This window comes from Primulina huaijiensis, chromosome 18 (assembly GCF_012295235.1).
Source record: "Primulina huaijiensis isolate GDHJ02 chromosome 18, ASM1229523v2, whole genome shotgun sequence".
Lineage (NCBI taxonomy): Eukaryota > Viridiplantae > Streptophyta > Magnoliopsida > Lamiales > Gesneriaceae > Primulina > Primulina huaijiensis.
The window spans coordinates 18079516-18093400 of NC_133323.1; the positions used below are offsets into that span (position 1 = coordinate 18079516).

A 13885-nucleotide genomic window follows, 5' to 3' on the forward strand; every position below is an offset into this window, starting at 1 on the left:
TATATAACTTTGAAAATAATTATTGTTAACTAAAAATTTATGTACAAAAATGTAAAAAGATATCTTATTTTAAATTTTACTTCATTAACGATTGTACTTTCTCATTGACATCAAAATACATCAACTTATGTTTTATATAATCTCTATTTTTTTATTCTCGTTTTTTCTAATTTGTTAATGCTAAAAACTTTAATAATATTCATTCATCTATTTTTTTTTAAAAAAAATAATATTAATGTTTTACACTACATAGCATCGTATGTCCTTGGTTACTAAATATTATCTATACTTCTATACTATTATATTAAGTGTGAGACCATGATAATAACTACCTAGAGAAGACACCAACTTTTTTTCAATTTTATCTTTATTTGATATTAATATTACACTTTTGTTTTTTGTTTTTTTTGTTTTAATTTCAACACACACTTTTATTTTTATTTATTTTTATTTCAACAATTCAAATATCAATTTAGTCCCTCCATAATTTGTCAAATTTCACTTTAGTCCATCGATAATAATAAAAAATATTGTACACACACGCATCGCATGTGCATAGTAACTAGTTATTTTATTAAAGTTGAGACACTTAGAGTTACTAATTTTGGTGTCATGGTCTGTCTTAATAATTATATATATAAATAAAATGTTACAATTTTAATGCAAGTTTTATGTAGTTCAGCGGATAGAGTCATCGTTTTTTTGGATTTAGGTTATATGTTCAATTCTTACTGAGATCATTTTTTATTCTTTATTTTTTAATTTATATATCAAAATTAATGTGTAGTCTCTCACTATTTCTTGTAATTATATTTTGATCCTCATTTAAATATAAATCAAATGAATTATAAAAAATATTATACACTTAGAGTAACGCGTGAGTCGGTGCACTAGTACTCATAAACAATGATCAAATCGTACTAACCGTAGCAACGCAACGCAACCGTAGAGAACCAACCGTAATGCACCCTCGCATCCACTTGAATAAGAATCGTTCATGCCAACACTTCCCAGTGAAATACCCGGAAACCCCCCCAACCGATTCGAAACCGCTAGCATATTTCCCTCCATGCCAGGGCTATTTTCATAAATTCGCAATCCTCAGGTTTCCAGCGCCAAGATTTATATAACCTCTTCCTCCTCTCTTCACTCCGAATTTGAAACTCAAAATTTGGGGGAAAAATAGGAAAAAAAAATAAAACAAACAAACTGAGAAGAATCCTTCGCGAGATTCTCTTTAATGACGTCCAATTCATTCAATGAAACCTGCAACATGAGGATAAAGAAAATCAACCCGAAGAAACTGCTCGAATTCGAAAATTTTGCGGGCCATGGTTTGGTTAGCAAGACTCTGTTCGGATCTTTCAGAGATAACGTTCTGTTATTCGTTCAGAATTTCGCGGAGATTGAGGATTATACGGTTGATGATATGCCCATTTGGTGCACGTTGTTTGTAACTCAAAACGATGGCGCTTTCCCACTGTTTATTGTTGAAGAAACAGTTTGGAATTCCGAGAACCCTTACTGTAATCATTGTAAACTATCAGGTAATTTGAATTTGATGGACAATGTCGTGGTTACAGTTTTCTTGGTGAATTTAAGTTTGACATTTCTGGGTTTTCGTATAAATTTTGGTTGAATATTTGCGTGACTGATTCTTTCTTTTGTTCCACTTGTTCTTGGTGAATTTGAATTTGGATTTCTGTTTTTTGTAATGGTATTGTTTTTATTTTCACGAACTTTCAGTGATAGTCAGTTATCATGTAATTGAAAATTTTTGTAAGTTTCTTGATGGTTTCTTTGTTTTCATACATCTCTTCGTGATATTTTTCTTGGGTTTTCGAAGAATAAAGAAATTAATTATGAGTCCTTACTGTAATCATTGTGCATTATCAGGTAGTTTGAATGCGCTGGATACAGTCATGATAATATTTCTTTGTGGGAAATTCTGGTAATCCAATTTGGTAGAGTATTTGCGTAGTTGATTCTATTTTTCGTTTCACTTGTTCTTGGTAAATTTGAACTGGGATTGTTAATTTTTTGGAAATGATTTCGTTCTTTCCATCACTAACTTTCTGTGATCATCGAATATCATGTAATCAAATTTGAATCGTTTGAAAGCCATGGGTTTTTGAAGAATAAGGAAATTAATTATGATTTTGCTTCTTTTGTTCTTGTGATGTATGTATTGTAGGATGGGGCCACCATTTTGTGTGCAAGAGAAAGTATCATTTGATAATCCCATCTTATGAGAAATGGAATAACCCGTTACATGGGAATTTTTCTCATTTCCAGAGCCATAGTTTGTATGGCTTGATTCACTGCAATGGATATGGGCATCTCATCTGCATCAATGGTATAAAATACGGCACAAATTTCATCGGTGTCAGTGAAGTTATGGAATTCTGGAACCGCCTTTGCACGGTTCTTAGAGCCAGGTTAATTTATGATTGGAATCTGGTAAAATTTCATTTGGTTAATGGGTGTTTTAGGTTGAAGGTTTTGTAAGATGCTAGTGTCTTTTCTTGCAGGAAAATTTCGGTTTGCGATGTCTCAAGAAAGGAATCGATTGACTTAAGATTAGTTTATGGTGCAGCTTATGGGCATTCATGGTATTCAAAATGGGGTTACAAATTTTGTGATAGATTTTCTGGAGTTACAGAGCAAGAACTGTGTTCCGCGATGAAAATACTGAGCTCATTAGATCTTGATAAAATTGTCGGAGATTTCAAGAAGAAGAGAAATGGAAAGGAAATCAAAGAATCAATAAATAAGTACAGAGAAATGAGTGATAAACCATTAGTCACAATCAGTGATTTGTTAAAGTACATGCTGAGATTTAACTCAAGGCTTGCGGTTCCTGTTTTCAAACCTTCTGGGCTTGACTCAAAAACTGGAGAAAAAACGACCAGCTTAGAGTCATTGGTGCATTCAATGGCGAAAGGTGATTGCAGGTGGTCTACAAAGAGGCTGGAGGGAGTGCTCAGAGTGATTGTTGATCTGTTAAATGAGCACAAAACAAATAATTTTGATGGTAAAGACGGTATGACGAGGCATGAGTTGAGAGAAGATGCAAGAAAATCTATTGGAGATACAGGTTTGATTGATTTTGTGCTCAAATGTATCAGGTGTTTCCAAGTGGGGAATCAAATCATTCGTCGCACGATAAATCCATATGGTAGATTAGTGGAATTCACCATTCATGACATTATGAAAGAGGCAGAATTGATGAAATGGCAGATTCCAGTAATGGATTTTAGTTGCAGGTGGTCTAGAGAGAAACTGGAGCATGCAGCGAATTCAATTGTGAGTATTTTAAAAGAAAACAAAGGAAATAAGGCCATGCCACGGCAAGAATTACGTGACAAGGCTAGAGACCTTATTCATGACACAGGGTTGATCGACTTCGTGCTGAAATCATTCGACAATTCAACAGTGGGTAATCAAATAGTATATCGCTCCAAAAACCAAATTACCAAGAGCATCGAGTTCTCCCTTATGAGTGTTTCTGAAAATCTTGAAATGTCAGCTAACTTAAATGGTTCCTTAGGCTTGAATTTGTCAGAAGAAGTGCTGTTTATTTACACAAATGTGCTATTAGGATATTCTGAGTTGAACTCAATAGGTTTAGCTGCTAGGCTAATCTTGGACTCTAAAGTATTTGTGAAGGAATGGCCGGTAGAAAAAGAGGTTGTGAACCAATTCATGGCACTAACATGTAAAGTATTCCCAAGTTTCGATGAGTTGGAAACGGAGTTAACTCGTCCACTGTCACCAGGTGAAGTCGTGGTGGTCCCGCCTTCGATTACAATTGGTGAACTTAAAGTGGTGGCACAATGCGCGTTGAGAGATACGTATTGTGTAATGGATAACCTTGTGCTGACACAAATTGGAGCGCTGAAGCGTATAGAAGATGAACTTATATTATCTTGTGCTGTGCATCCTGGTTCAGAGGTTTGGGTTAGAGGATCTGGGCTAGACTTGGTCACGAGCCTGAGATATGAAGATGGATCGAATAATAGGATGGACACTGAGTCGTATTAAAGAAGGCGCAGCTGGGGGACATTTATAGGAGCAACAGGAAAATATAAAAGAAGTATAGTTGAAGGAGAAGGTTGTAGATGATGAAAAGATATTTTTGTTTAAATTTGAAGTACAAGAATGAAAGAAAGAGTGACAGAAGCAATTTGTTTTCATATTCATTAGCTGAGTGTAAAGTGGTGGATTAAAGCTTAGTACATATGCACATTTCACTTATAATAACTTGCTTAGCACATATGCACATTTCATTTTGGCAAGAAAGAATATCAGTATTGTTTCAAACATATGATCTCATTTCAGACGAACTATAAGTGATGGACAATCTCCTCTTTTATGAGATTTAATAATTAATTTAACGGACAAAGATAGGGATGTAAACGAACCAAACCGTTTGTGAGCTATTCGAAGCTCGATTCGATAAAAGCTCGTTTGAGCTCGTTTAATGAGGCTCGTTAAGATAAACAAACCAAATTCAAGCTTTACTNAACGAACCAAGCTCAAACATTCAAGAGTTCGACTCGGCTCGACTCGATTACATCCCTAGACAAAGAGTTAGCTTTCTGATTCAGTGAATCCAAATTAGAAGATGATAATCTGAATTGGGCCCACAAACATGGCCCACGGAGGCCTAAGAGGTAGTGGGAATCCAATCTAGCGTCCATGTCGAATGGCCCAACAACAAAAGTTATGGCCCACGAGAGAAATTATCCAAACTCAGCCCGACAAGAAGAGCATGCGAGTTTGAGACCCAAGTATGTGGTCATATAATTTATCAGAATTAAGCATTGTGAGAAGCAAAGCATTGTTATTCGATCTTACGCTATGATCCTTGCTACGACTGAGAGTCTCATCCCATTTCTATTATATATGTTGTTCTAGATAATATTGTCAAAATCTTGGACATGTAAATTTATTATAATTCTATATATAATTAGGAAAAATAATTTAAAAAATATTAACCATTGTGTTTGGAAACAAATTAAATTTGTAGATGGATTTGGAAATTCCAAATTCCCATCCCATTTTGCATGTTTGATAATATCATTCGAAGACATCATATTTTACATGGAAATGAAAAGGATTTGAGGAAAGAAAGATAAAATTTATATTCAAATAGTTTATGAATATTTGATGAAATAAAGATGAAATTTAAATTAAAACAATTTCTGAATTCAAAGTACAGTATTGTTCATATATATTCATCTTAAAACAATATATGTGGCCTCGACTTGCAATAAAATCATCATATACAACTTGTGATAGCAGAATCATATACAATCCTTTAATTTATAAAAGATAACAAAATATGAATTCAACGGAAGAGCCACAATTTTGCTAAGTCAATATTTCCATTTTCCCGATTTCCGTCCTATTTGTAGTCCTAAAATCCTGTAGCTGAAATTTAAAATAAACATAAAGAAAATAGAGTTTAAATCTTTAGGGATCTAATGAGGGAATAAATTGGGTTTATAGTGATGCAATCACGGGTTCTCCTCAGAAGACAACATGGGACACGTTGGAGATACGGGCAGGGTCAATTAAAAGGGGGACGGAGCAAGAAGTTCAAGGAAGCTCTTCAAGGGTTTAAGGCAAGCTACCAAGAGTATTCCAATCAAGTTTGCAGCCACTGTAATGTTATTCAAATGTTGAAGGACTAAAAAGAAGGCATCCAAGTCAAGACAGGAGCGTCTCAGTGTATATTCTGTCCGCCTTTGTGCCCAGGGCCGAGATAGGCACGCCCCACTGGAGCTTTTAACCCGCCCAAGTGCCCAACGCGCCCCAGAAGAAGAAAATAGTCGCCCCAGCGCACCTCCTGCGCAAACTTTGGGAGACCATCGCGCCCCAGCTGACAGAAATCTCCGCCCCAACGCGTTGCAATGCAGAATAAAAATAAGGAAACCCTAGATTACAAATTTTAATGTATTTTGACATTTAAACAAAAGTTGTAAATTTTATATGAACAATTAATTGAAGAATTTATCAAATTTGTGAGTTTTCTCTCAAAATTTTCAAAGCTTTGCTTTGTACACACAAAAATCAAACTTATAGAAGATTTAATCTTTTATAGCATTTGTCGATTGTTCTTCACTCGGATTGTCAAAGACGAATTATTTGAAGGTTCGTTTGAGATCAATTGTTATCTTCGTGAATATTTGTTGCTAAGTTTTCGTAACTTATATGTGAATATCACAAATCATTACTTGTTTCAAAATATCAGGACAATCCAACATTTTTTATTTCATAGAATCGAGGGCGTGACTCCATTTTGAACACGTTTGCTTTTCGTTTTTGAAGAATCGCTTCATTTGGTATCAGAGCTTTGGTTCCATTTGAGGCGTTGTTAGGTCATTTTAGTAGGATGATGAGGACCCAGCTGAAGCCCTTACGCGAGAGGTTGGATAAGCTTGAGGTTAGTTGAAATGTCCACTACTCATTTCTTAAATTATGCAAGAGAATTTTTTTTCCTTCTTAAAATACTTTCTGCCGAATATACTTACTATATATGTAAATATTTTGCACCATTTAAAATAAACTCACCGACTAATTATTTGAAAATCCAAAGCACAGTGCAAAACATAAAATCGTAGGATGTCAACTAAAATTAAAACTAGTATTTTTTAAAATAAAGTATAAGCATCTTAAATCCTCTCAAAACCACTCAAAAGCATCAAAAGTCATAAACGTCATAAAATCTTTAAAATCATACTAATGCGGAAAAACTAGCAAAGGTCCTCAGGTTTTGTGCACCATCAGCCCAGCCAGTTCAACTATCAAGTCCTCCATCATCATCAAAATTATTATCACCTGCATCATTCACACATGTGAGTCTAATGACTCATCAAAACTTACTCAAAATAGCAAATAATACATATACATTCACATGCAACAGTGAAAATTCTTTTAATAAAATAGATTTTCATGAATAGGCATACTTTAAACCTTTTTTCCTTTCATTATATCATTTTCTTTTCATCATAAACATATACATATACATTCTCTTTAAGGTGAATTTTATTCATTAATTGTGACCATCCTTTCATCTTTCGGTCGATTGATCAGTCTCAGCTGTAACCATAGTACCAGGCGACGAGGCAACATTAACCACTTTTCCGTTATGTGCCTTGTCCTATAGTCGACGAGGACATAAGCGACACTCTTACCCGTCAACTGAGCCTTGGTCTTACATATCATCATATATTTTTGATGGAAATTCGGTCGTTGGGTTTCCACGGGACTTTGTCCCATAAACGGTTTCGACTGGGGCTTCGTCCCTCACGAATCCTCATTTTCTTACCATCACAATTAAATCACTTTCTTCCAAATATTCTTCCTCGTTTCCATCACTTTAGAAAAAACATACAATAATATCATTTTCTTTTAAACCAAGCATGCAACACGTCTTTTAGCATGTATTGTTCTTCATCATAAAATTCCATAACCTTTCAAAGTAAACATTTTTAACATTCATTTCAGCATTCAGGGCACTGTCAGGACGTCTGACATTTTTCAAGCGTAAAATGATCGTTTTACCTATGAAACCCTTCCCAATTTACCCTTAGACCTTAAAAAAGCTACCCAAATCCATCAAACTTATCATAATACCTTAAAATACCCCCATAAGAATTTCTTAGACGTAAACTTAAGCTCCTCGACTAATTTTCAAATTCGTTTTACAACTTCAACCTAAGTCCTGGTTTTAACCCGAATCGACTCGAAGCTTTACCAAACTTGAACCATTGCTTATTAACACCTAACCATACTCTATGCAACCCAAATCAAGCCAATTAAAACCCTTGAACAAGCCTAGAAAGCTACTGAATTTTCTGCCCATAATCCAACAAAACCCTAGCCTCACAACCTTGCCCACTTCAGCCCTAGCCCTTAACCAACAAGACCATCTCCTATACAACCTTCCTAGGAGCATGACCAAAACCTTGACAAGCTACTGGACCAGACCTAACGAGCTATGCCCCTGCAGCCCTCAAGCCCGTCGACTAGAAGCCTCGCGCGACCCATATTCACGCCTACAGCCCCTCTCCTCGCACTAGGCACGGTACAAACCATTTAAGACCATGTCTCAGCCCTCTTAAGACCCCTGAATACGTCCTTACAGCAGCTAGGTGCCGCGCCCATCTAGGAAACCCAAACAAAACCCTAACCTGCTTTTCGAACCCAAAAACGTTCAGCTTATTCCCCCCTCTTGTGTAACCCTTAGCCATGCCTCTTATGACCCTTAGACCTACTTAAAAACATCTATTTCCATAGCTCTATCATGACAGCCCCTTTGTGCAACAAAAGTGTGAATTTAAAGGCATGAAAACTCAAGTTTTGATCATGTATTACCATAAAAACAAAAATATTAGAAAGTGAACATATTTTTCATGCAACCATGTTAAATATGGTATGAAAGATGAGTGAAAAAAGATTAAGGCATCTCTTTGCGTGTTTCACGCACGAAAATAATCTTTGAAGCGAGGGACGTTGGCGGAGAGACGGGGGAGAAAGCTTGCTGAAATTTCCTTGCAAATCCCACATGAATTTGATAAAAGCATGTGGATGTGTGTGATGCTGATGCAGGAGAGTCCTAGTGCTTTGTGGCTCGGTGTGCATGTGTATGAGGTGTAGGTTAGGGTTTTGGAACTTGTTTTTATTTAAATAATTGTGTAGTAAGCTAGGCCCAAATAACTTAGGTATAATATGCCCATTAGGCTCATTAGAATGAAGGAAAATTATTTCATTTAGGATAGTTTTCGAAAATATTAGCCGAGTCCCCAAAAAGTTCTTATTTTCATCAAAAATCGATTACCAGTTTAAAATACGACTCGACGTAAAAACATCTCAGAAAACACCATTTTTGAAAATACCATTTAAAATATATCATATATTAAATAATTAAACTTAATCATTTAATAAAAATATTTTCTCTTTATGGTCTCCAGTCTCCGTTCCTTGATTGCGTTTCAAATAACCTTTAAAAACACTGTTTTATGCATTCTAGTAGAAAATCATATTTTAAACATGTAAACATGTCTACCACATTTAATAAATGCAATTAAAATAATTTAATTAAGCATTTTCCATTATTCCTAGATGTGCATGCAGTTGGATTACGTTATCGCATTTTGGACCTTACATTAATACTAGTGGGAGTAGATCTAAGCCTAAGAATGTGGGTAGAGGCGAATACGAGGATGAGTTTGATTTGGGAGGCGACTATGAGAGCCACAATGAGAATTGAGGAAGGAACAAAGGTGATAGAGGATTTGGGAGAGGAAAACAAGTAGTCGTACAGGGTAGGTACCACGATGAGAGTAGGGAACATAGAAATATGGGTAGCATTAAGATGAAGATATCATCATTCCACTGTATTTCTGACCCAACGACTTATTTAAAATGGTAAAAAAGAGTATAACTTGTTTTTTTACTGTCACCACTACTCCGAATTTAAAAAAGTTAGGTTGGCGGTTATTGAGTTTGTAGATTATGCCCTTATTTGATGGAATCAACTTGTGACCACTAAGAGAAGGTGCAATGAGAGACCTATCAAAACTTCTGATGTGATGAAAAGTGTCACGAGGGAGAGGTTTGTTCCCAATCACTACATAGAGAAATGTTTAAGAGGTTACAAATTTTGAGACATGGTGCAAAGAATGTCGAGGACTACTATAAAGAATTGAAAGTAGTCATGATTAGAGCGAACATAGAGGAGGATCATGAGGTTACTGTGGCTCGTTTTCTATGTAGATTAAACAGAGAGATTCAAGACCAAATAGATCTTAGACACTACATGGATCCAGATGAGACGATGCAAATAACAATCAAGGTAGAGCAACAGCTCTTAATTAGAATTTAGAATCCCCGAGTTATTAAATCAAGCCCATATTTTGAGCCACATGGTTATTAACAGTTAACTGCCATTATAATTTATTTTCACGAAAACTCATGTGAGACAGTTTCACGGGTCAATTTTGTGAAACGAATATTTTATATGGGTCGTCATCGACAAAAAAATATTATTTTTTTATGTCAAATATATTAATTTTTATTGTAAATATGGACATGAGTGATCTGTATCACGAATAAAGATCCGTGATATCTTCTTATGAAAGACCTATTCATTTATTTTTCCCTGAAAAATAACAATTTTAAAGCATAAAATCCCAATATAAAATAAATTATCTTTTAAATCATGGTGTTTTTAAAAATCCAATCAAAATCTATTCAAACTTTCCAACGAACACATTTATAAAACTTTGATTTTAAAAAAAACATGTAAACAAAAGGACAGAAAAACAGGAGGCGCCTCCACAACTGCGGAAGCAACGACCGAGATTAGCGGGATATACTGATTCTGGATCCCACCCAATCCAACGGTCATCATCCTTCTTTTCTCCCCAATCGTCGGTCACAATTAATTATTGCGTGTGAACATATCATCAGCTTTTTTTGCCTATGACACTATCAATACTTAACTATATTATATAAAGTAAAAATTTGTGTGAGACGGTTTCATGAGTCGTATTTCGTGAGACGGATCTTTTATTTGAGTCATCCATGAAAAAATATTACTTTTTATGCTAAGAGTATTATTTTTTTATTGTGAATATCAGTAGGGTTGAAATATTCGTGAGACCGTCTCACAAGAGACTTACTCATTATATAATGGTTGAGTATTTTTTTTATATAAAATATTTTTTTTAGATTTTTTTTCCATAAAAATTAGGAAACTTTGAAATAGAATATTATGAGAAAAAAATTTGATATATTTTAGGCCCATCCTAAAAAAATAACTCTAAAAGAAATATTTTCGTGCTAAAGAAATATGTATATGGTATAATTGGTACTTAATCGTGGATGGCGATTTCATATTTTACCCAACAGAAATTATCATATCGTTTATATTTGTGTAAGAGTGAGTCTCATGTGAGACAGTTTCATNGAGACTCGTCTCACAAATACGACCCGTGAGACCGTCTTACACAAGTTTTTGCCATGGTATAATTGGTACTTAATCGTGGATGGGTATTTCATATTTTACCCAACAGAAATTATCATATCGTTTATATTTGTGTAATAGCATGTGATAAGTGTGTAAAATAATTCTTGTGTACATGAATCATGTTTATGATAATTAAGATATCGAAATCGTATGTGATGAAAGTCGGATGTATAAAATTATATTAAATATGTAATTTATAGATATAATATATAAATTCTAAAGTAAACTATATATATATATATAAATATTTCGCATCCAATAGATGAGTGATACCTCATCGGTGCTCACATAAGTGTGCACGGTAGCTGTGCAGCATATCAAAACTATATCCAGTAGCACATAAGTGTGCATCGGTACTCATCTATCGGTGCTCACATAAGTGTGCACGGTAGGTGATATATAAATATTTTTAATAAAATTACTCATAGATTTATAAAAATTAAATTATTAACTTTAAAAATTACAATAAAAAAACTATATATATGAACTGGATGCACCACTTTATCCTATATATATGTATTCGTGATTTGAAGAATTTTAGCTCACTTTAAATCACTCTTTCCAGTCATTTCGCTCCGCTGTTTTCCTCTCGATTTCCCTTTTCCTCTCTCCCTAGAACATGGTAACTTCTTGTACTGCCAATCAAAATTCTGCTTAAAATTATTCATATCATCACTTTCCCAACAATAATTCAGCTTCTTATCGTCAAATTTAACTCCATTTCGATCTATTTTGTGCAATTAATCCCCTTTTTTTTTGGCGCAGATTGGACCCAGAATCCGATCGAAGAAGCGAAAACCATCGGACTGGGTTACGGATTTACTGCGCAGTAAATTCTTCGGCGCCTGCGTGGATCATGGAGATTTGAGGAAGAACGAGATGAACTATTTCTGCATCGATTGTATGGTTTGCTTATGTAAGCATTGCGTCACTTCTTCGGCTCACGATTGCCTCCATCGCCTGCTGCAAATCTGCAAGTATGTCTACCACGACGTCGTTAGGCTCCAGGATATCCAGAGATATCTCGACTGTTCCGAAATTCAAGTTAGTACCGTTTTCTCACTGATTTTTCGTTTCCAAATATTTTTTTTTTGATTTATTGGATTTTGTTGGATAATTACTTGTTGAATGGTGATTGATTGTCATCTCTATGATGAAAAGGATGAAATATGGTTATTATTCATGGTGAAAAACTGTTTTTCTACGGAAAGTTTCACACTTTTTAAGTTAAAAAAAACAAATTGGTCTGCGAAACCTTGTATTTATGAGTAAAAATATTTCACCCAATTCGGAGTATCTCTCAATATTTCACAAGTTAATAATTGAGTCCTTTTTATTTGCTTTGTTTCTCCAATTTGATTTCTTTTAAATATGTAATTGTGAATAAATTATTTTTTACAGATATTTATTTACTATATATAGAGTAGGTCTTTGATAAGACGTTCTCACGGATCTTTATCCGTAAAACGGATCACTTCTATCCATATTTATAATAAAAATTAATATGTTTTGAGTAATAATTTTTCGTGGATGACCCATACAGAACATTCATTTCACAAAATTGACCGGTGAGACCGTCTCACAGGAATTTTTGGAGACAGCCACTTTAACAAAAGTTATAACTGATAACAATGGTGTGCAACCCAAATATTTTAACATCACGTGTCAAGGGTAATCGTTTCACGGAAGTTTTTGTGAGACCGTCTCACTTTAACAAAAGTTATAACTGATAAGAATGGTTTGCAACCCAAATGTTTTAAATCTTATATCAACTCAAATATCATGTGTCAAGGGTAAGATCAAGGGTTTATATTCCTTATAATCCATGATAATCGAACACGACCTTGACTTTGATAGCAATGATATGATTGAGGGTTTGTTGTAGGATCAAGGGTTTGTATTCCTTGTGATCAATGGTAATTGAACAAGAACTCGACTTTTTTTTTATAGCAATGGTATGATTGAATGTTTATTATTTTACTGAAAATTATCGTATGTCAGATAGCTCTGTGGAAATTATTGCGTAACAAATATTAGTTATTTTTATGGGTTTTTTGCACAAATAACCTTGTGTAAATCTATTTTTTTTTTCAATTACGCTTCTGGTCGTTATATTTATACAACTAGTCCAAATCAGGCGTACAAAATCAACGGCGAAAAAGCTGTTCATTTGAACCCCCGACCACATTTAAAAGAGGCAAAAATTTCAAAAGCTAAGGTCGGCGGCGGCGCTGCTGCTTATTGCAAAGCATGTGAGAGGCACATACAAGACTTGCCTAATCGCTTCTGCTCTATTGCTTGCAAGGTATGATTTTATCCATATTAATTTATTGGAAATATAATCCCCATTGTAATCTTTTTTTACTTTTATTTATTTTTTCCCCCCCAAATTCGAGATGTTATTTGAAAAATAATATATAGTCTTGTGATTAATTATTAGAATGCTTGAAAATTGAGCATGTGATATAAACATATTGTCCCAAGTATAGAACAAGTTTTTAAAAACTGAGAAAGTTATATATATCAAACTGATCAAAAAAGTTTTATTTAATGCGTAGGTGTCTATGGATACGAAAATTTTTATAAATAAAACGAACAAGGTCGTCTCGGAGCCAATCTCAGAGGTCGACGATATCCCAAGTTTCGACTCCGAATGTACGAAGGAAAATGGATATGATTCACCATTCTCTTTAACAGAGTCTTCGGAAGTAATTCAAGAGTGGGTAATTGGTTCATCTTTAAGGCCTAAGATGTTGAGTAAGAGGAAGTGTTTGCCTAGGAGAGCTCCTTTGTTTTAACAATTTGGAAATAGTTTTGAAAATGAAAAGTACACCATTTAATTTA

At 34.5% G+C, this 13885-nt stretch overlaps 2 protein-coding genes across 2 annotated transcripts; both read left to right on the forward strand.

The window, feature by feature from the left end:
• The first annotated feature begins 1171 nt into the window (after positions 1–1171).
• On the forward strand, positions 1172–4215 carry LOC140965176 (PHD finger protein MALE MEIOCYTE DEATH 1-like). The gene is made up of 3 exons (XM_073425271.1): positions 1172–1547; positions 2195–2438; positions 2532–4215. The coding sequence occupies exons 1-3, from the start codon at positions 1241–1243 to the stop codon at positions 4042–4044; spliced, it is 2064 nt and encodes a 687-aa protein (XP_073281372.1). The 5' UTR covers positions 1172–1240; the 3' UTR covers positions 4045–4215.
• A 7350-nt stretch (positions 4216–11565) lies between these two features.
• LOC140964951 (protein RGF1 INDUCIBLE TRANSCRIPTION FACTOR 1) lies at positions 11566–13885 on the forward strand. The gene is made up of 4 exons (XM_073424951.1): positions 11566–11663; positions 11807–12085; positions 13179–13346; positions 13600–13885. The coding sequence occupies exons 1-4, from the start codon at positions 11661–11663 to the stop codon at positions 13837–13839; spliced, it is 690 nt and encodes a 229-aa protein (XP_073281052.1). The 5' UTR covers positions 11566–11660; the 3' UTR covers positions 13840–13885.

What these genes read in the sequence shown, in the direction of transcription:
- LOC140964951 (XM_073424951.1), top strand. An exon ending in TCGACTGTTCCGAAATTCAA is followed by an intron (nt 12,086 to 13,178) that starts GTTAGTACCGTT and finishes AGTCCAAATCAG; the next exon opens with GCGTACAAAATCAACGGCGA. An exon ending in TCTGCTCTATTGCTTGCAAG is followed by an intron (nt 13,347 to 13,599) that starts GTATGATTTTAT and finishes TTTAATGCGTAG; the next exon opens with GTGTCTATGGATACGAAAAT.
- LOC140965176 (XM_073425271.1), top strand. Translation starts at nt 1,241, where the DNA reads ATGACGTCCAATTCATTCAATGAAACCTGCAACATGAGGATAAAGAAA. An exon ending in TAATCATTGTAAACTATCAG is followed by an intron (nt 1,548 to 2,194) that starts GTAATTTGAATT and finishes TATGTATTGTAG; the next exon opens with GATGGGGCCACCATTTTGTG. An exon ending in TGCACGGTTCTTAGAGCCAG is followed by an intron (nt 2,439 to 2,531) that starts GTTAATTTATGA and finishes CTTTTCTTGCAG; the next exon opens with GAAAATTTCGGTTTGCGATG.